The sequence below is a fragment of the Eumetopias jubatus genome, unplaced genomic scaffold (genome assembly GCF_037043125.1).
Source record: "Eumetopias jubatus isolate StellerSeaLion01/CBP00866 unplaced genomic scaffold, mEumJub1_p1.0 scaffold_1, whole genome shotgun sequence".
NCBI lineage: Eukaryota > Metazoa > Chordata > Mammalia > Carnivora > Otariidae > Eumetopias > Eumetopias jubatus.
The window spans coordinates 130,469,814-130,492,444 of NW_028274807.1; the positions used below are offsets into that span (position 1 = coordinate 130,469,814).

Below are 22,631 nucleotides of genomic sequence, written 5' to 3' on the forward strand. Positions count from 1 at the left end.
CTGAATTTACTATCAGGATCCCCCAGTCAGGCCCAGCCTGCACCACACCCCTGATTCTGCCCCATTTGACACCGAGGACTAGTCAGAATACTGACAGGGTAACAGCCCAGCTGTCCCACTGTTCCTGCGAATGCCTTCACTGAGTTGCAATTCAAGTGGAATTGTAAATAAAGCAGCTCGTATTTCCTTAGGAAAGGTGTGTTTGGGTGTATGTTTCCTTTATTTAAATAAAGCATTCATTTCTAAGTGAATTTCTGGCATGTCAATCTTGTAGTATTTCTTAGGAGTCACTTGACTAATTTTGGCAGTCCATCTGGAAATGTGGTTTTGTTAGAAGGAGGATGTGTGATAATAGCGAGAGTTAGCAGTCTTGTGTTAATAGTTTGCCTTTGAATTTAGAACTAGAAAACAAGATGCTGATTGCAATAATTTGCGTTTGTGAAGCAATTTACTGCAATCTTTGCACATGTTCAGTGATACATATTAAATGCATTTGGGCTGTTTTAGGGGGGCGGGCAACATTTTTACCCTTCAAAAATAGTTTAGCAGTTATTACATTGAAAAGTGGAAACTTTAATTGTAATGATCTGTCTTTCCGTATTTCCCTTCTGTGGAAGTGTTTGGGTCCTGTGCGCAGCATTGTCTCTGGGCCTCCGACTCTGATTTGCGCCAAGACTCCTGATTAGAGAAAGCCCGTGCACTGGTTTATAATGCTGCTACCTTGGTGTGCCTGCAAGTATATTAGCACTTGCAAACTGTAGTTACCTGATCAGAAAAGTATATCGTGGTATTTTTAGTGATATATAAAGAAATAGGGTTCCCTTGTGATCCTCAAGGTAAAATTTTTCAGGGTAGGTGTTAACATATCCCATATCGATGAACGGATTTGTAATCTCACTGATGTCAGGACTGGTTTTTTTGTTTTTTTGTTTTTTAATTTGTTGGTTTAATTTTTTTTTAAGATTTTATATATTTATTTGAGAGAGAGAGAATGAGAGAGAGAGAGCACGAGAGGGAAGAGGGTCAGAGGGAGAAGCAGACTCCCTGCCGAGCAGGGAGCCCGATGCGGGACTCGATCCAGGGACTCCAGGATCATGACCTGAGCCGAAGGCAGTCGCTTAACCAACTGAGCCACCCAGGCACCCAGAACTGGTTTTAGAATGCACCTGACTCCTGCTGCAGAGGGCAGACATCAGGGTGGTCATCTCTGGCTATTTAGTATTGACCTTTCCCTGCCAGGTGTCCATCAGCACTCCTTCCTGGCATCAGAACCTTCCCTTTTAAAAGATTGCTCCCTTACCACTGACTTATTGTAATGGCTCCGGGGGTTGTAAGTTCCTTTGGATATTTGACTTCTTGCTTAGAGGATGGCCATTTGCTTAGGTTGGTGATGTCTGCATCTTTGGTGCTGTTGCTGGGATGGCTTTTGTTCTGTGCTCTGTTAGATCATCAGCTTGGTAGTAAGCACCATGTGGCATTCTAGGGAAGAGGGCAAGGATTAGGGAGAGGGAGTGTATGGGTGTGGCTGCCATGTAGTTTGTATAGTTAGGATTATCAGAGTGGGGTGCTGCTAGAGATAAGAGAATTGTTCTTGGGCTTATCTTTGGGGTCAGAGATTGGGCCATGATCCCACATCTTTGAATTCCTGACCACTGGCCTCCTCTGACACCTGCCGAACTGAGAGGGAGGCTCTAGACCGGCCTCTAAATAAATGAATGAATGCTCTGGAGCTTTGAGCACAGAGCTCCAGGTAGACACCTTCCCTATAGACCAGAGATCAGCCTCTGGGGCTCTTCCTGTGCTATACAGAGGGGACTAGTTCCTGTACTGGAAACCAGTTCCGAGAACTCAAGAAATCCAATCTAAAGAGAAAGGTCAAAAGAGGGTACTCCCTCAAAACCATTACTCCCAGGAGCAGAGCTGAACCTTTTAGGCTTCTATCACCGGTAGATCCACTGCCTAGCACCTAGCTCCTTGTTGAGCTTCACTCTTGACCTTCTCAGAAGTTCTCCTTCCTGATGATAGAAAGATTGGAATTATCTCTTGGGGCTAGAGTGTGCCACCAACAGTCCTCCTGTAATGTGTGAGTGCCTGAAGTTGGCCGATTCAGTGTTCCTTGTGGCACTCACTGCTGTGGGCTGGGTCCATCCCCTGAGGGAGTCTCTACCACAGTGTCACGTGCCTAGTGCTCTGGAGACTTCATGACTCCCCTGGGGGCTTTTCTAGCTCTGTGATGTGGGAGTTTCTTTCTTTCTCTGAGCTTCAGTTTCCCTGTCTTTAAAGAGGGAGTAGTAACATTCCTTTGTCTTGGGATATGTCAAGTGTTTAACACAATGCCTAATGTTTAACTTTATTAGTTTGCTTTTGCTTTTTGTTATAGCTAGTGGTTCACTCATTTAAGTCATCTGTGTTGGTGAGGCCCCGGGGACAGTTTCCAATACTTAGTTCCTTGGCGGGTTGCCCTGCTGTTGGTTGGAAGAGCAGCAGGCCCAGTAGGAGGGGATGAGTGCACATCTCCACTGTTTTGGCGCCCCTCCTGCCTAGTCAGTACTACTCATTCCACACTTGGGCTTGCCAGGACTGAGGGGAAGCAAGGCCAAAGCATTTTTGGAAAGAGCAAGGTGTGTCTTTGATTTCATATAAGGTAACATAAGTTTTCATGTGTGAAAGTGACCAAGAGAAGGACTCCAAGAAGTAATAGAGGAGAGGCGTAAGATTAGAGAAAGAAGACTCTACCTCTTCCCTCTAGCAGGGCCGCTGCATTGTAGACAGTAGCTAACCTACATGGCTGTGTGCGGCAGCCCTGCCTCCCGAGTGACCACACATAGAAAGTGCTGCATTCCTTGGTGTCCTCGTTCAGACTGTGTCCTCCATGCTTGTCTCGTGAGTGCTGTGTGTCTTTTAAGACTCCTCTGTGAAGTCTCTGTTAATCCTTCCACGCCTGGTAGAATTGAGTGCTTCTTCCTCTGCTTTCCTCCCCTCTAAGCAGACTTTTAAAAAAATAAAATAGTGGTTTTTATTAGTATTTTCCTGATGAAATCAGAATCACATATGTTGGAGCTACGAAGAAATCTATGCTAAGTCCCAGTTCTTCCAGACAGGTCTCAAATGATGCGCATTTTCTCTCCTCTAAGCAGATTTTATCATAGTCCATGTAATTGTATTTATTTGTTACTTTTCCTCCCCATTAGGGTGAGTTTGTTGAGGGCAGGAATCCAGACATACTTGGCATCTTTACCTCCAGCACTGACCACAGGGCCTGTACATGGGAAGCAGGAGGTGTCTGTAGTGTTTGCACAAGGGATGAGGGAGGGGCTCTAAGCCCTCAAGCTGAGGACTAAAGAGTTTTAGGATCTCCCGGTAAAACATTGACATTCAGCCATGATTTGTGTGTCTGCTCTGTGCCGGGCACCAGGGCTGCATCTGTGGGCGGGACAAGGCTGCCTGGGGTGTCACAGCTGGATGCGGATATGCGGCTTCACTAGAGAATTAGGCTCTTCCTCGCCGTTCTTATAGTCACTCATATGAGAGTGCAGTGGGCGCCTCAGCTCTTGGCCTCAAGAGGGCATTTGTAAGTGTGTGTGTTTGTATGTTTAAAACTTAATTTTTTCTTGGACAGATGCTTTATTAAATATGTATCATGCATGTTTTCTTAAATCTATTCAGATGAAGTTTTTATGTCATTTGAATTCTGTAGCATTTAATGAAGGAGTCTTTTTTTTTTAAAGGTTGCTTTCCAAAGTTACTTAGAGGCTTCCCTTTCCCTGAGAGAATGGTCTTTATCAACATCAAGCAGCAGAGGGCACTATAGTTCAGGAGATGAAGCTGCAAAAGTAGTTCATTGATTAACTTATTTTTTTAAACATGGAAGCTGTGGAGGTACTATTATACTTCTTCTCTGAAAGCATACAGCAACTGTGTTAATAAATAATAACTATAGTCTTTTTATATTTATGTCTTATCTGAAATGAGAAGGAAATAAAAGTATTGATGGAAAAGAATCAAGTGAATATAGACAAAAATAGGCTGGGGACCTTTTCTGGAGCACTTCCAATCCAGACTCAGGTTTTTTAAGACTAGACTTAAAAATGTCCAGATGTTTAAGGCCAAAGATCAGAAGAGAACATCTTTTAAAGTCATAAATCAAATCAGTAGGGAACATAGTGTGCTTTTCATGTAAGCCTCCTGGCTTACATGAAAATAATGGGGTTAAATGATACTTTTGCTCTTTGATGGCTGAGAAACATCTAGATTGGATGTTTGTTTTCTACACATTGGTAGGAGAATTTTTTGTGGCCCCAGGTTCTAATAAATTTTTCTTTCCTTGGTACATAACTAGGTTTGTTGCATTTCCTAGAATCCCCACCAAAAAAGATTTTCTGTGGCATAGAAGTATCAAAGGCTTGAAAATTGCAAGAGTTCTAGACTATAGGAGTATGGTTAGAAGAAAAGGAAATATAAGAATTTTGGAACTTAGAAGGTCACATCAGCATTTTAATTTGTCAAATGCCAGTGAAAAAGTTTTTGTTGCCCATTTTGTTTTTTTTTTACACTTTTAAAAAACTGTCTTACTGGAATATACTGTACATATTATAAAATTCACCCATTTATAGTTTACAATTCAGTGGTTTTTAGTATTTTTACAAAATTGTGCAGCCATCAACAGAACAAAATTTTACAACATTCTCATCATCCCAAAAAGAAACCTTATACTGATTATCATTCATTCCCCATCCTCACCTGCTTTGACAACCACTGTTCTACTTTCTGTCTTTATGGATTGGTCTATTCTGGACATTTCATATCAATGGAATTATACAATAGGTGGTCCTTTTTGTGACTGACCTCTTTCTATTTTTTTTATTATTATGTTTTGTTAATCACCATACATTACATCATTAGTTTTTGATGTAGTGTTCCATGAGTCATTGTTTGCGTATAACACCCAGTGGTCCATGCAGAACATGCCCTCTTTAATACCCATCACCAGGCTAACCCATCCTCCCCCCCGCCCAGAACCCTCAGTTTGTTTTTCAGAGTCCATCGTCTCTTATGGTTCGTCTCCCCCTCCAATTTCCCCCCCTTCATTCTTTTCCTCCTGCTATCTTTTTTTTTTTTTAACATATAATGTATTATTTGTTTCAGAGGTACAGATCTGTGATTCGACAGTCTTACACAATTCACAGCACTCACCATAGCACATACCCTCCCCAATGTCTACCACCCAGCCACCCCATCCCTCCCACCCCACCCCCACTCCAGCAACCCTCAGTTTATTTCCTGAGACTAAGAATTCCTCCTATCAGTGAGGTCATATGATACATGTCTTTCTCTGATTGACTTATTTCGCTCAGCATAACACCTTCCAGTTCTGTCCACGTTGTTGCAAACAGCAAGATTTCATTCCTTTTGATGGCTGCATAATATTCCATGGTAATATACCACATCTTCTTTATCCATTCATCTGTCGATGGACATCTTGGCTCTTTCCACAGTTTGGCTATTGTGGACATTGCTGCTATAAACATTGGGGTGCACGTACCCCTTCAGATCCCTACATTTGTATCTTTGGGGTAAATACCCAGTAGTGCAATTGCTGGATCATATGGTAGCTCTATTTTCCACTTTTTGAGGAACCTCCATACTGTTTTCCAGAGTGGCTGCACCAGCTTGCATTCCCACCAACAGTGTAGGAGGGTTCCCCTTTCTCCGCATCCCCGCCAACATCTGTCGTTTCCTGACTTGTTAATTTTAGCCATTCTGACTGGTGTGAGGTGATATCTCATTGAGGTTTTGATTTGGATTTCCCTGATGCCGAGCGATGTGGAGCACTTTTTCATGTGTCTGTTGGCCTTTGGGATGTCTTCTTTGGAAAAATGTCTGTTCATATCTTTTGCCCATTTCTTGATTGGATCATTTGTTCTTTGGGTGTTGAATTTAATAAGTTCTTTATAGATTTTGGATACTAGCCCTTTATCTGATATGTCATTTGCAAATATCTTCTCCCATTCTATCGGTTGTCTTTTGGTTTTGTTGACCGTTTCTTTTGCTGTGCAAAAGCTTTTTATCTTGATGAAGTCCCAATAGTTCATTTTTGCCCTTGCTTCCCTTGCCTTTAGCGATGTTTCTAGGAAGAAGTTGCTGCGGCTGAGGTCGAAGAGGTTGCTGCCTGTGTTCTCCTTCAGGATTTTGATGGACTCCTGTCTCACATTTAGGTCTTTCAACCATTTGGCGTCTGTTTTTGTGTGTGGTGTAAGGAAATGGTCCAGTTTCATTCCTCTGCATGTGGCTGTCCAATTTTCCCAACACTGTTTGTTGAAGAGACTGTCTTTTGTTCCATTGGACATTCTTTCCTGCTTTGTCGAAGATTAGTTGACCGTAGAGTTGAGGGTCCATTTCTGGGCTCTCTGTTCTGTTCCATTGATCTATGTGTCTGTTTTTGTGCCAGTACCGTACTGTCTTGATGATGACAGCTTTGTAATAGAGCTTGAAGTCCGGAATTGTGATGCCACCAGCTTTGCTTTGCCTTTTCAACATTCCTCTGGCTATTCGGGTGACTGATCTCTTTCTAGTAACATAATTTTAATGTTCATCTATGTTGTCGCATGTATCAGTACTTCATTCCATTGTGGATATACCATATTTTGTTTATACATTCATGAATTGATGAAAATTTAGATTGTTTTCACTTTTAAGCTATTAATAATGCTGCTATGAATATTCATGTACGTGTTTTTGAATGGACATATATTTTCATTTCTCTTGGGTATATATTTAAGAGTGGAGTTGATGGTCATATGGTAACTCTGTTTAACATTTTGAAACACTGCAAACTATTTTCCAAAGTGGCTGCGCCATTTTATATTCCCACCAGCAGTGTAGAAGGGTTCTGGTTTCTCAGGATCCTTACTAGTACTACTGTTGGTTTAATTAGCCATCAGTCCTAGTTGAGTATGAAGTGATAGCTCTTGTGATTTGATTTGCATTTTCCTGGTAACTAATGATGTTGAGCAACTTTTTACATGCTTATTTGCCATTTACATATCTTTTTTGGAGAAATGTTTATACAAATCCTTTGCCCATATTTTGAGTTGTCTTAATTATTGAATTGTAAAAGTTCTTTATATTTTCTATATACAGATTCCTTATCAGATATATGATTTGAAAGTATTCTCTCCCATTCTGTAGGTTACCTTTTAATGATGGTATCATTTGTAGTACAATGTATTGAATTTTGTTGCAGGCTAGTTTCTCCAGTTTTTCTTTGACTTTTGTGTTTGGTATCCTATCTAAGTAACCATTGCCATGAAGAGTTACTCCTGTGTGAGTCTTCTAAGAGTTTATAATTTTAGCTCTTACCTTTAAGTCTGTGACCCATTTTGAGTGAATTTTTGTATATGGTGTGAGGTAGGGGTCCAACTTCATTCTTTTTACATGTGGATATCCAGTTGTTCCGGCATGGTTCATTGAAAAGACTGTTCTTTTGCCATTGAATTGTGTTGGTACCCTTGTCAAAAATCAACTGACTACATATTTAAGAGTTTACTTCTGGATTTGCAGTTCTTTATCATTGATTTATGTGCCTGTCCTAATGCCAGTACTACAGTGTCTTCATTACTGTAGCTTTATAGTAAGTTTTGAAATCAGAATGTGTGAGTCCTCCAAATTTGTTGGTCTTTTTCCAGATTGTTTTGATGATTCTGGGTTCCTTGAATTTCCATATTAATTTTATGATCAACTTGTCAGTTTCTGCAAAGAAACCATCTGGAGTTTTGATAGGCATTGCATTGAATCTATAGATCAATTTGGAGAGTATTGCCATCTTAATATTATTAAGTTTTTCAGTCTGTGAACATTAGGTGTTTTTTTTATTTATTTAGATCTTCTTTGATTTTTCTCCATAATGTTTTGTAGCTTCCAGTATGCAAGTCTTATATACTTCTTTTGTTAAATTTATTCCCAGTTGTTTTAATATTTTTTATGTTATTGTAAATAAAATTATTTTTCTCAATTTCACATTTAGATTGTTAACTGCTAGTGTATAGAAATACAATCGATTTTTATCAATCTTGTATTCTGCAGCATCATTTGAACTTGCTTATTAGTTCTAACATCCTTATAGTAGATTCCTTAGGATTTTCTATATACAACATCATGTCATCTGCAATTTCTTCCTCTCTAATCTTGATACCTTTTATTTCGTTTTCTTGCTTAATTGCCTTGGCTAGAACCTCTAGTACAATGTTAAAAAGAGGTGGTAGGAACAGACATCCTTGTCTTGTTTCTGTCTTTAGGCGAGAAAGTAGCTTTTCACCATTAAATGTTGGATATTTTGTAGATGTCCTTTATTAGATTGAGGAAGTTCCCAGTTATTCATAGTTAGTTGAGTATTTTTATTATGTAAGGGTCTTAAATATTGCCAAATGCCTTTTCTGCATCTATTGAGATGATACCTGGGTTTTGTCCATTATTCTACTAAGTGGTGTTTTTCACTGATTGATTTTCAGATGTTAAAGCAACCTAATATTCCTGGGATTTTTGCATCTGTATTCACAAGGGATATTGAACTTAGTTTCTTTTCTTGTTATAGCTTTGGTTTTGGTAGCAGGGTAATACTGGCCTTATAAATGAGTTGGTAAAGGTTCTTTTCTGGTTTTTGGGAAAGAGTTTGTAAAAGATTAGCGTTCTTTATATCCTTGGTAGAACTCACCAGTGATGCCTATCCTTTTTTGCCTGGAAGTTTGAAATTACTAAAACTATTTACTTGTTAGGGATCTGTTCAGATTTTCTGTTTCTTCTTGAGCCCAATTTGGTAATTTCTGTCTTTCTAGGAACGTATCCATTTCATTTAAGTTATCTAAATTTTTGTCATACAGTCGTTCATGGAATTCCAGTAATAATCTTTTCTATTTCTTTAAGGTTGGTGATGATGTCCCCTCTTCCATTCTTGATTTTACTAATTTTATCTTTTCTCTTTTTTTCTTAACTAGCTTAAAGTTTATCAGTTTTACTTATCTTGTTGCCCACTTTTAAAATTGCTTCAACAAAAAGTTTATTTGCCTTTCTTTTTAGGATTGATTTCTTTATTCCAGGAGTCTCTGTGGTTGGTGGGTTCTCAATATGCTCCAGCCCCAGACTACTAGAACAAGAGAGAATGATAGAATTGGCAGTGAAATATGCGAACCACCCTCCTGCTCTCTGGATTCACAATCAGGTGAGCAAACCTATTTAAACTTGGAGATCTGGGCATCTCTGCCTATGCACAAAATTTGTGTTCAGCTCACTTAATGCACCTAAGAAACCTAGGCTTGAGTGGGAAGGGTACATGCTCACAAAGAGCTCCCCCACATCCAGAATTCAGACTCCAGAATGGTCAAAGAAGCAGAATCTTTTTGATGCATTAAGGAAGACTCAAAAATATTTTGGGATCTGAAAATACCTTCTCGGTTACCAGTGTTCAGTTGAACACTAGTATTGAAACATTTTACTTTATATGTAAGTTTTTTTAAATTAGCTCTCTGTCTGTGTGTCTTATAAATGGTAAACCTATAAATCAGATTATTTTGTCCTAACTATCCTAAATAAGAGGAATTAAACTATTATTCTGTCATTTGGAAAGGAAGTGATTTCTTTTTTTTTTTTTTTAAAGATTTTATTTATTTATTTGACAGAGAGAGAGAGCACAAGTAGGTAGACAGGCAGGCAGAGGGAGAGGGAGAAGCAGGCTCCCTGCTGAGTGCGGAGCCTGATGCAGGGCTCCATCCTGGGACCCTGGGATCATGACCTGAGCCTAAGGCAGACGCTTAACCAACTGAGCCACCCGGGCGCCCCAAGGAGGTGATTTCTGATTCTATCCCACTTGTGCCTAGAGTGCTGAGCACTGCTAAATCCATGGTGCCATTGCCTCTGGAGAGCTCTTCACACAGGATCCTGAGAGGGAATCCACATTTGTGGCTAATAACTCATGTTTCACTAAGGGACTCAACACAATGCTACATAAGCTGACTGTTCATTACCTCTGAGAACTCTGATAACAAAGAATGAGCTCTGCACAAATCAGTTGTTTGTCTTCTTAGTTTTTGACCATCCCTTTTATTTCTAGAGTGCCTTCTATATTTACCAACAACTTTTATCCCATCCCAGACATTTTCTTATCTCCTTTGCCAGAAAGGAATGTACCAGTACAAATATTGTAGCTATAAACTGATTTTAAAATTTATATGGAAGGGGAAAGGGACTCGAATACCTAAAACAGTTTTGAAGAAGAATAAAGTGGCAAGTATCACATTGCTCAAATTTAAGATTAAAATACAGCTATGGTAATCAAATTAGTGTAGTATTGGTGAAGGGGTGGACACATAAATTGATGGCACAGAATAAAGAATTCAGAATTGGATCCAACACACATATGGCCATTTGATTTTTGACGACAGTGCTAAAGAAATTCAGTGGCAAAAGGATAACCTTTCCAACATATATACAGTGCTGGGACAGTTGTTTATCCATATGCAAAGAAACAACTTTGTCCTAAGTGTCCTACTTTATGTTGAAAATTCCCACAAAATAGGTTACAGATGTAAGTAGAAGACACAAAACCATAACAATTTTAGAAGAAAACATAAGAAATATTCTGAACTTGAGGGTAGGTGTGTTAGGACATGACACCAAAAGCCAGATCCGTAAAAGAGGAGATGGATATATAGGACTTAATCAAAATTAAAAACGTTTTTCTGCAAAAGACACTGCTACAGACTCAATGAAAGGTATTTGCACGTTAGATATCCAACAAAGGATATGTAATATCCAGAATACATAAAGAACTCGCAAAAGTCCGCAGAAAGAAAACAAGCATAATTTAAAAATGGGCAAAAGCCTGAATAGACACTTCACTAAAAAGGATATAAGGACAGCTAGTAAACAATGACAAGATGTTGACCATCATTAGGGAAATGCAGATTAAAACTGGATATAGGGGGATATCTCTAACACCTATTAGAATGACTGAAGTTAAAAATTCTGACAAAACCATGTGCTGGTAAGGATGTGGAGTGACCAGAAGTCTCTTATATAGCTTATATTGCTAGCAGGAGTGCTAGATACTGCTGCCAATCTGGAAAACATTTTGGTAGTTTTGTATGAAATTAAATTATCGTTTATCATAAGTCCTAGTAATACTGCTCCTGGATCTTTATTCTAGAGAAACAGAAAGCTCTTGTTCATATAAAAACCTGTACGTGAACATTTACAGTGGTTCTATTCATAATTATCAAAAACTGGAAACAACCCAGATGTCCCTCAAGAGGTGAGCAGATAAACAAATTGTGATCCATTCATACAATATATTGTTATTCGGCAGTAAAAATGGATGAACCATTGATGCACTCCACTTGGGTGAGTCTCAAAAGGCCAGCCACATACTGGGTGAAAAAAGCCAGTCTCAAAGGTTACGTACTCTATAATCCCATTTTTGTCGCACTCTGGAAGACAGAAATACAATGGTGGAAAACAGATGAGTGGTTAACAGGGGTTAGGGGTAGGGAAAGGTGTGAGCATAGAGGGAAAGCAGAGGGAGGTTTTGGTGGTGATGGAACTGTTCTGTATCTTGGTTTTGGTGGTAGTAAGACAGATCTCTGTGTGTGTGTGTGTGTGTGTGTGTATGTGTGTGTGTGTGTTAAAATCCACAGAACTATACTCCCTTCTCCGCTCCCCCCAAAAAGTTTTACTGTAAGATAATTAAAAAAATAAAAGGTTTTTAAATCTATAGGGGCATAAAAAAATGTCTCTTCTAATTATGGTTTCCATGTCAAGTTGTATCTGTTCAGAATAAGGCAGCTGCTTGCCTTAGCATTTCCATTCTCAATGTATCCTGTCACATTTTTACCCTCCGACCTTCTGAGTCATTCCTTCCATGTGTCCCCAGCTGCCTCATTCCTTTTTAGATTCTCTTTGGATTTCCCACCCATTACTGTATGTAGGCTGTATCCTGAATCTCTAAAAAATGCCATGGGGGGGGGGGCGGCAAGGTTTCCATGTGCCCCTTGCCCAGGGTTACAGTGAGCTTGGCCATCTCGGCTCCTAGTGCCATGAGCTCCCTCCGGTTATCTGCCTCCCACGTGACCTGACCTGGTCCTGCTCCATAGCTCCCTGCTTGGTTTCATGCCTCATTGGCATTTCAATGAAGGAACTTATTCCTAGAGGCTGTAGAAAATCTCCAAGTGGCATTGCTTGAATGCACATTTTAATTGTAGTGCCGGCCCCACTCCACCCGGTGGGAGTTGCAAACAGCCTTTATGAAGTCAGATTTGTCTTGGAACCATTCTCAGGTGGCTGTTTTCCTCCTGAGGATTTGTCTTATTAAGCTATTAGAGTGGACAATGGAGGCACGTGAGTGTCTGGGTGGCAGCAGGCTGCTCTGTTGCGACATGGGATAAAGTGCCATAAATGTCTTCCTTTATTTTATCTGCTTTGGCTCAGGCTCCTGGCAGGGTAAAGGGTTCTAGACAGCTATTGTGTGCTGGACTCCAGCTGCTGTGGAAAAGTTGTTTATTTCACAAGTAGAAAATCTGTACCTAAAACATGGCCGTGTAATCGAAGGTAATGTCCTTTTACTCACTTCCGTATTATAGGGTACAGTACTTGGAGTGTTGTGTTCATGCTACCTTGGCAGCTTTTATTGATCAATAAAAGACAAAGATGGCTTTTCCATTCTTTCCAGATGCTAGCAAATGAGAAGATAGATCTATTTAAGATTATTTTGTCACTAAGGAGATGGCAGGCACATTTTTTTTCTTTCTTTTTTTTGCCAACTTTAGGGTTTTGAAAATACTCAGGTCTCAAAAACAGTACCCTAAAGGCTTTGTTGTAATTATTGATCCTGCTAAAGATGACCATTGGAGAAAATTATTTCTCTCTCATTTCTTAGTCTCTTTTACTCTTTGATTCTTAGTGATAAAGAGAGAGGTGTACAGGCAAGCAAGATGGGGAGGGAAGGTACAGAGAGATTCAGTCTTTTGGCATCATTAGGCAGAACTTCTCATACCATAGCTTCTGTTTCTGAGACTTGAAAAGGAAGGGCATTTTAAAGCACTTTGGTGGCCACTGTAGTAAGTCCTAGATTGTAGTTAGTCCTAACAGAATGCTCCCTTGCTGCTCATTTCTTTTGTCGAAAATAAAAACCCATTTACCATCCTTCGTGTAAAAATGGCCTATGTATTTAAAATTGTTTAGTTTAGATGTTTTTCTTTTCCCTCAGAGAAGGGATTTCCCTTCATTTGATAGTTTACCAGAAAGGACCTCTTTTGTGAATGAAAATAATGATCGTTTTTTCTTAAATTTCTCTCAGACTAACTCTTCTTTAAGATTTAACTTCTTCTTTAAGTTGTAAAGCCCCAAATTAAATTCATGTCAAAAAGTACTTAACTGGGGGCGCCTGGGTGGCTCAGTCGTTAAGCGTCTGCCTTCGGCTCAGGTCATGATCCCGGGGTCCTGGGATCGAGCCCCGCATTGGGCTCCCTGCTCAGCAGGGAGCCTGCTTCTCCCTCTCCCTCTCCTGCTCTCCCTGCTTGTGCTCTCTCTCCCAAATAAATAAAATCTTAAAAAAAAATAAGTACTTAACTGTCTACCTGCCATGCAGGGCGCCAAGGAGTGAATGTTGAGGGTTTGGTCTTTAAAAAGCACATGATAAGTTACTGCTTCTTAGGAGGGAGTTCATTTCGTTGATTTACATCAGGAACATGTAATGTTCCTCCATTTATATGAAGAGCAAACTTTCGCTCTTCATATAAATTTTAGTTCTGGGTTGTTTTTTAGTGGCAGGGAAGGAGGGAGCCGGCACCCCAGCACTTTTTCTTCCCTGGCAGCTTCAGTGACTAAAACCCCCTCCTATAAAAGAGCTAGATGGCAGCATCCCAGCAGGGAGTTCTTCCCCGCCGGGTGTCACGTGATGGCCACCACAGCCCTGTGAGGTGAGCAGGACAGGTGTTGGTACCCATTTAACAGATGTGGCAGCAGAGGCTCAGAGAAATGAAGGAACTTGATGGATTTCATAGGCTGTGATTAAAATTCAGACTCCTACATCAGTACATTTTCTCCAAACTAGAGGTCTCAACCCTATCAGATCTGCTGCCTTCTTTCTAGAACTGTCCTGAAATGAAATTCAAAGTTAATGTAATCAACACATGAAAGATTTTTTTTTTTTTTTTTTGGTGACATAATTCTCTAAATGTAATGCCAAGGAGAAATTTACAAAAAAGGAGGGGGGGATTCCTAGTCACAGACTGTGTATTTCACTAGATCAGTGGTTGGGCAGATCTTAACCAGAAGAGAGAATGAAGTAGTCAGACGGCTGTTCCTCAGCGTAGAATCAGCGTGAGTACACTGTCTACAGGTGCAGACGGCGCTGGCTGTTGTCTGGTGACGGAGGAACCACACATGCATGTTACCAGCTGGGATGTGGCTGGCCAGAACGGTGAGCGTACTTGGTAACGTTCTGGATACAATGGAATACAGTCTACACGATGGGTACATTCTGGAACATTCGGACGCCACTAGATCCATACACAGTGCTTTGGTTTTTTGTAAGTGAGTTAGGATCTAGTCGCAGATCATTACAAACCAGTTTTCATCTCCATGTATGTCCCATGGGCCACTCAGAAGTTTCTGCAGGGCAATCTTGTGCTGCTAAACTGGCTGAGTACAAAAAGTCATGATTTGCAGCATTTGCTGATTTCTGTGTTGCAGATACTCCCTCAGTGGCTCATTTCAAACTACCAGTAGGAAGTGGTTCATGTGGCGCCTGGGTGGCTCAGTTCGTTAAGTGTCTGCCTTCGGCTCAGGTCATGATTCCAGGACCCTGGGATCCAGCCCCGTATCAGGCTCCCTGCTCAGTGGGGAGTCTGCCTCTTCCTCTCCCTCTGCTGCTTCCTCGGCTTGTGCTGTCTGTCAAATAAATAAATAAAATCTTAAAAAAAAAAAAAAACAAAAAAACAAACCTGGTTCGCGAAATCCTCAAGATTTAACCAGCAGCTGAGTGGGAGCCAGTTCCAGGGCACTGCTAACTTCACAAGACATCTAGCTAGCATCTCTGGTCCTGCCCTCTAAATGCCAGTTGGGTTTTCCAAACCATCATGACAATAAAAAAGTATCACCACATGTTTCCAAAACACCTCCTTTCGGGGTCTCTGTCACCATGGAGAACCAGTGCATTCAGCTCTGATGGTCGTTTGGGTCTAAGTGACCTCACCCACTAGGTGCTTTGCTGGGTTGGGGGTATGGTAGTCGCCCCCTGGTGAGTGAAGCCTCTGCGCCTGTTCTTGCTGCTCCGGGGAGAAGCGCGCAGCACCGACCAGCATCACGGGGCCGGCCTCAAGCCTGCCCAGCAGAGCTCTGGCTGTGCCCTGCTGGTGGCCCGGACCCAGAGTCTTCTCTGATGAGCCCAGGGCAGCCGCAGTGTAATGACACCTGCCCCAGCCCACCTGTCTCAGCTCCATGGCTTTGAGCAGAAAAGGAAACTCATGCTTCAGAGCTGTCCCCTGAGTCCAGTGCCTCTTTCACAGCCCGGCTCATCACCTAAGAAGTGAGCAAGTGGCAAAATGACCGAAGAGAGTCCCCCTCTGCTCGGTTCTGGAGCGGCTGTGCGGTACGGATCACAAAGGCAGAGGAGCAAACGGCCTGTATGATGGGCAAGTGGCGCCAGTTCACAGTGCCCTGGGACAAGTGGGAGCCGGCTGTAAAAATAGTCCTCAGCACTGATAACAATGCAGGAGGCAGAGGTAGTCCGTTTTCTTAAAGAGCAGTAGGTGTAAGGCCTGTGCCCCAAAGGACTCACAGATCTTTTCTTTCCTGCCATAGTGTACACTTGACTCTGAAGTGGCCGTGAGAGTGGGTGGAGAGTTCTTCTTTGACCCGCAGCCTGCAGATGCCTCTAGAAACCTCGTGTTGATTGCAGGAGGAGTCGGAATTAACCCTCTGCTCTCCATCCTGCGGCACGCGGCCGACCTCCACAGAGAACGGGCCCACAGAGGGAGCGGCTACGAGATGGGGACGATAAAGCTGTTCTACAGTGCCCAGAATACCAGTGAGCTCCTGTTTAAGGTAGGGGAGAGACGGACATTTCCTAGCTTGCAGTGAGCAAACTCATGGCGAGGTGGGAGTCGTCTCCGGAAGTTCCTTCCGTTACTTCTGTCTTCTCAACGAGAGTTCGTGGCAACAAAAGGCTTGGCGTTAATCATGTTCAGATGGGGAATTAACCACCACTTCTTAGGCAGGACAGAGAAACAGCTAGTGTTGAGGAGGCTCCCGGTGAAGTGACAGGCCAGGCCAGGACGGGTTTGGTGGGCCTGAATCTGGAGGCCAGTGAACAGAAAGGTGGCCACAGCCCCCAGCATCCACAGAGTCAGGAGACCTACAGGTGGGCTCGTGGGTTATAGGAGGAGGTGAGGGGCGTGGAGTTTGGCCCCTGCCGGGTGACTGAAACCCCCCCTCAGTTGCATCTGTTGAAAGGAAGTACACTTGACAGGAGAAGGCTTTCACTCTGGATTGCTTTGCAGCTGCAGGGATGAACAAAAGAACAGAAACAGTTAAAAGACACAACTGTGGTCAGTGAAACTGCTGCTTAATTGCCACTGCTTGAGAAAAAGGGAAAAGAAAAAACTCCCGGAGAGTTAGTAATATGCTTGTTAGCATATTCAGATTTCAATTAAAGCCAAATAGCCCCCTGTACTCTGAATGCTCCGGCCTGCAAGGCTGCAAACAATACCTCTTTAAGTAGAGAGGAAGAGAGTGGCAGACGTGTGCAGAATGGGAGTCGAGGTTCAGCGGCAGTGGCTGTGCACATCTGTTTTGATTTTTTAAAATTGTAGTGTGACCAAATACATTTGACATTCCAGAAAAATATCCTCGATTTAGTAAATGAATTTCCTGAGAAGATTGCGTGCAGTTTGCATGTTACGAAACAGACAGCCCAAATCAGTGCAGACCTCAAGCCATACATCATGGGTGAGTCCCCCGGAGATATTTTGACTATGTCCACGCGGCTGTTTGGTGGCCTGGGCAGCTGGTGGAGGGTAGTTGCTTTCCTGGGATGTCACTACCTGGGGAACTGTGAGGTGATTCATCATGGAAAAATAGGGAGAGATTTGGTTGGATTTCCTTATTATATATAGGGTTCTTACTGCCCATGTTAAAAATTTATTTTCCACATATTTTAAGGGGACCTTTACGTCATCACTGTAGTATACGTCCAAAGATTTTATGTTCCAGCCTCGACTGAATTGATGCCATTTGCCATTAATGGTCATTTAAATTACCCGTGGTTTCCCCTGCTTGGAAAGATTTTTTTCACCAGTTTATTTACTTTGCTGAAGCCGGTTCTGAATCTCTGCCGGAGATCAGGAAGCTAACTGGCCCTGTCCGAAGAGTGCATGATGGTTAGCTCCCCACTTTGCTCGCCGTAAGCTTAGGGAGCCTGGCGATGCATTCTCTGCTTGGGTCTGGCGTCTGGTGCTGCCACCAGGAGCCATCGTGTGAATGAGTCCACACTAGACTTCCTGAGCTTGGGTTACTGGAAATAAACCCTGTTATTGAGTTGTAGTTAGTCCTTCCTCATTTTAGTACGGGCATTTCTGGCTTATTTGGTGTTTATTCTGTTTTTTGGTAGAAGGAAGAATAACGGAGAAGGAGATAAGAGATCATATTTCACAAGAGACTTTGTTCTATATTTGTGGCCCACCTCCCATGACAGACTTTTTCTCCAAGCAACTGGAAAACAGCCACGTTCCCAAAGAACACATTTGCTTTGAGAAGTGGTGGTAGGGAGCGGGCAAAGGTAGAAAAGAGAAAGCTGTGAAATCTGCCCAGGACAGCAACAGAGCTATGATTTGTGGAATGACAAATTTACCTCTGCTCAGCAATTTTTTTTTTTAAGGCTGAACTAAGTGACCAGCTGGTGCATAAAAGCAAAACCAGCTGACAGACTTAAATGATAAATTTTTTACAAAGACTTCATTGATTCAATTATTTTTTACTTTATTTTCTTTTGTTAATAACTGTTTGATTATCTCATGACATATCTTGAATTGGTCAATATAGGTTTTCTTTCCTCTTAGGGAAAAAAGAGACGTAGACTTAAATTTAATCATACAAGAATGCTGTTTTGTGTGTAAAATGTAAGCTATCTTTATTTGATAGCAACCTTTATATCTTATGCTCAATAAACTTATAATTTAAACATGTTCCTAATCATTTTACTTTGAAAATTCTTTGTATTTAATGCCTTCATTCACCTTCCTGTAGCCCGGAGCCTTGCTTCTTCAGACCATCATAGGTGGGTTTGGAAATGGGAGATTTTGAGGAAAACTGCTTTAGGGAATTGAGTGTCTGGCATGTTGGCTTAATGTTAATGAATGTCCTAAGTGTGTATCCTGACTAATTGTTAGTTTCTTCTCAAACGAAACCCTTCCTGTGCTCTGTGTCTTGGCCGCCTGCCTTCACACTCTCTGCAGGAGGCGGTTTCTTGTTTGGGACAAAGGCCCTGGTGACTGCTGCGTTACATGTCGGATCTGCCTTCAATGACTAGGCTGGCTGCCTCTAAAAATGTGCTGAGGATTGATTAGGGGGTACAGAGCCACTTCCAAATCCTGTCTTTCTTTTATTTCATTTCTTTGCCAGGGTTCTTCTTGGCACCAGCAGCTCTTAGACACGTACTTGTTGAATGACTTAAAGAAAGCAACTGACATGCAACTCCTTGCTAAGCCTGGGGTTGGGAGGCAGTCCCCAGGATGGGTAGAGAGAATGGTGGAGCCTCATCCCAAGGCTGCTCTAATGAAACTGCTAGAAAGCAGACTGCTGTTCTTGCCTTCGTTTAGATTTTTAGAAAATCCAAAAGGAGTGCATAGGTTGAGGCCAGACCATTCTGTGACACACAGTGTCGGGCCCAAGGCTGCCAGCTTGGAGAACACTGTGAGGGTAAAGGGAGTCTGGGAAGAAGGAAAGATCAGTTCTGGAGACACAGGAGCCCCAGTTGGGATTCTGTTCCTGAGCCGTTGGGAAAAGACAGCTTGCACCTTGTAATCTCTGTGGCTGCAGGCCTCACAGTGTGAGGACTTTGTAGCTTAAACACGGAATTGATTGATGGGGCCTGATGATGGCTGGCACCAGGATTTTAGCCTCTGCCCTATTTTGAATTTTGTCAAGTTTTAAGCAAAGATCATTTGTCAACCGTTTCAATCCCAGATTCGAATTCAGCAGGAGGAAAGGAGGGGAGGCTTTTGCCCTGATGGGAATTTCAAAGTTTACTCAAGGCAGAGGTCATCAGCGTTTCAGAGGTGAGGGGAATATGCGAAGCTCTGGCTACTATAAGGAGCCCTGACTCAGCAGTTGGCCCCAAAGGGCCCAGGCCCAAGGGCTGGGCTCAAGAGCTGAGTACTCCAGAGGCATGGGAGAATTAGCACCATGAGATTCAGGGGTGTGGGAGCAGCAGGGGGGTCCTTCTGCTGACTGGCAAAGGCAGCTGGCGGGGAAGGGGACACAAGGTACAGAGCAAGTGGCCAACCCAGGCCTTTCTGCACAGGGAGTGGAGATGCGGGGTGAGCATCTTGAGTGCAGCATGAGATGATGGGAGCCTAGGGAGGTGCCAGGCACTGCCTCCGTTCACCCACCGCCACAGCCCGTCTGCCTGTCAGTCTGCTGTTGTCGCCGAGCAAGGTCCACCTGTCCTGCCCGCCCCCCTGCCAGTGAGTCCCTGTCACCATCTTTAACCTGCTGAGACAGGCCAGGTCATGACCTTTGCCCGGACTGTCGTTCTTCCAGCTCTGTGTCGTTTCGGGTGCCGAGAGCTGAACAGCATTTCTGGTCTGCTGGCCGAGAATGGCCCGTTGCCCTTGTTTGCCGGGCTAGTCCAGATCTCCAGCCAGGGCAGCTTGAATTTATGGTGTGGTGGCTGAGAACGCAGACTGGAGAGAGCCCTTGCTGGGTTCATACTGCTCACTAGATAGATGACCTTGAGCGAGTTACTCAACTGTGGCATGCCTCAGTTTGTAATTACACACATGTGTGCACACACTTGCAACTGCATATAAAACAGAGATAATACTACATACCTCCTAAGGCTGTTACAGGGATTAAATGTGATAAAACATATAAAGTGCCTGGTAGAGCACTGCTTGAGTGTGTTATTAATTTGCTATTCCTTGTTCTCTTCAGGAAGGATTTTAAGAGGCTGGATGACTTAGGTTTAGTCCACTGACCTTTAACCTCCACGCAGGTAAGGCCCTGTCTTGTTCAGCAGTGTGCTTGGCACACAACAGGTGCCTTAAGGAATATTTCTTACATGGGTGAAAGGACCTGCCCAGAGCTGATGAGCTGTGTTAAAGCGATTCTTAAAGATCTCTTCTGGCCTAATGAGTCTGTGGAAAGATATTTTCTCTTGTGACAGGAGACCCTTTTACAGACTATGCAAGAGATAGGTTAAGCTGATGTACGATTCTTCCTCAAACTTGAAGTGTTGCTGTGAGCATCAGCCCTCTCCAGAAAATGGATCAAATACTTGGTCTTTCCCAAATCGTCTACCATTCCTCACCAACAGGGTGTCTGCAGGTGGATGTGGAGCTCTGAGATAAAGATGTTCTCTGGAACCCTGGTTGTGGTCAGTAGCCTCTACTTAAAAAGATCTTGTTATAAAAATGATGAAAGACAGAATCAGTGCTTGATTCTTGCCCTTTATCAATTGGCCTAATAAGAGTTGCTGCCCTAGCAATCTCCAAAGATGGTCACCAGTGAGATTTTTTTAAGTATCATTATGAACTCATGACTTTTTGTACATTTGATTTCACCCATTGTGGCCAATTTTCCAATGCTCAGCTTGGTTGGGGGGCGGCCCCTGCTGTGTTGGTTGTGTGGGTTGATGAGGGTTGGGGCTCTCAGAGGTGCCAGCAGTGCTCTAACAAGCAGGAAGGAGGAAAAGGAGCTGAGTGTGGTGTCAAGAAGCTGTCTCAAGGAGGACAGACTGGCCAGCTGCGTCCTGTTGCTGATAGGACAGGAGAGATGAGTTCCCACGAGCAGCCATTGATTTAGCGACTGGAAGGTCACTGGCGAGCTCCACAAGATGGGTGTTATCAAGGAAAGCATACGAAGAAGGAGAAACTATTGGAGTAGGTTTAGGAGCAACTGGGAGAAAAGAAATTGTAACGAGAGGGTATAGATAATAGTTTCAAAGAATTTTACTATAAAAGGAAGGAAAAAGATAGGAAAGGCAAGTAGAGTCAAGAGAACTGCCCCCCCTGCCTTTTTAACTCATTTTTTAAAATTTGTTTTAAAACTTTTTATTTTGAAATAATTTTAGGTTTATAGAAGAGTTGCAAAGGGTTCCCATTTACCTTTTACCCAGCTTCTCTGAATATCGACATCTGACATAACCCTGGTGCAGTTAGCCCAAGCCAGGAAGTCAACAGTACTGGTAAACTGGTACAGTACTATTGGCTGAACCACAGTACTTTTAGGATGAGAGAGAGAACAGCCTGAAAAACTATGAAAGAATCATTCAGGGGGATACCAGTTGGGGAGGTGACGGCTTTTTCTGGAGGATGATAACTCGGTTAAGTGTGATTTATTGAGCATCTAGTATGTGCAGTCACTGGGCTAGAAATTGAAGATAGGAAAATATAAGGTTGTCTTGAGCAAGTTAAAGAATTTGGAAAAAAAAATTTTTTTTTCTGTGATGGAAAGTGGAAATGCTTTGGAGAGAAAAGTGGGTTTTTTTGCACCTGTCGCCAGTCGAAAGAGAAGCTGTAGAAGGTGGCTGGCTGGGCGAGTCACTGGAGGATGACATCCTATGGGTGGAGGCACGGGAGGGGCCGTGGAGGGGTTGTGCCCACACTCCAGAGCTCAGGAGAGTTGTGCTGCGGGGATGCATAGCTGCTGCATGTATGTTCCCGTGCACCTGTGTGAGCGGCAGTATGCGCATGCATGCGGGCATTGTCCGGTGTCGTGCTCCCCTGCCTGAGATTTCTTTTTTTTTCTTTCTGGATGGAAAACAGCAATTTCCTTCATTCCTGGGTAGTGCAGATGATCGTGTGCTGATAATTTAACCCAAGCACTCTTCTTTCATTTTCTTTTAAATGAAACTCAAAGACGTATTCTATTCTCATCTTGGAGAAATGGTGAGATGCCTCGTCCTTCATATTATTCTTTCCCAATATGTGCCTCCGCAGCAAGCGTGGTGATGACTTTTAGGAAGATACCTCCTAACCCACCGTCAACTCGAGGCATGCAGTGAAAAGTGTTTGTGTTCAGGAATCTAGACTTCCTCATTGTCAAGCAGCCATCTTGGCCCAGTCTGTTCCAGGTTCTTAAAAACCCTGCAGGAGCCCATAAGCCTGACTTCGTCTCTTCCGTCTCATACCCAGGTCCCAGTTCACTCCGCTTCAGCCCTACCAAGATTTTGTCCTCTTCCTTTGTTCTTTTTAAATTACTTGATAAATATGATTGTAAACAATCAAATAATATGAAATTATGTACACCAAAATGCCCAAGTTTTCTTCTCTCCCATCCCAGTCCCTGGCCTACAATGAACTTCTATATAAAGAGATTGCTAGGTATTAGACATTTTACAGTATACTCACCTTGTATACATATAC

The 22,631-nt window shown here is 42.6% G+C and overlaps 1 protein-coding gene across 4 annotated transcripts in view; it reads left to right on the forward strand.

Moving 5' to 3' along the window:
• Positions 1-18,199, forward strand: part of OXNAD1 (oxidoreductase NAD binding domain containing 1) — a 40,579-nt gene extending 22,380 nt beyond the window's left edge. For all 4 annotated transcript variants that reach the window (XM_028099199.2, XM_028099200.2, XM_028099202.2 and 1 more), the window contains 4 exons: positions 9,073-9,214; positions 15,850-16,092; positions 16,887-16,995; positions 17,657-18,199. In XM_028099199.2, coding sequence (XP_027955000.1) covers positions 9,073-9,214; positions 15,850-16,092; positions 16,887-16,995; positions 17,657-17,811 — 649 coding nt within the window. In that variant the 3' untranslated portion in view covers positions 17,812-18,199. The remainder of the gene's footprint in view (positions 1-9,072; positions 9,215-15,849; positions 16,093-16,886; positions 16,996-17,656) is intronic.
• The last annotated feature ends 4,432 nt before the right edge of the window (positions 18,200-22,631 follow it).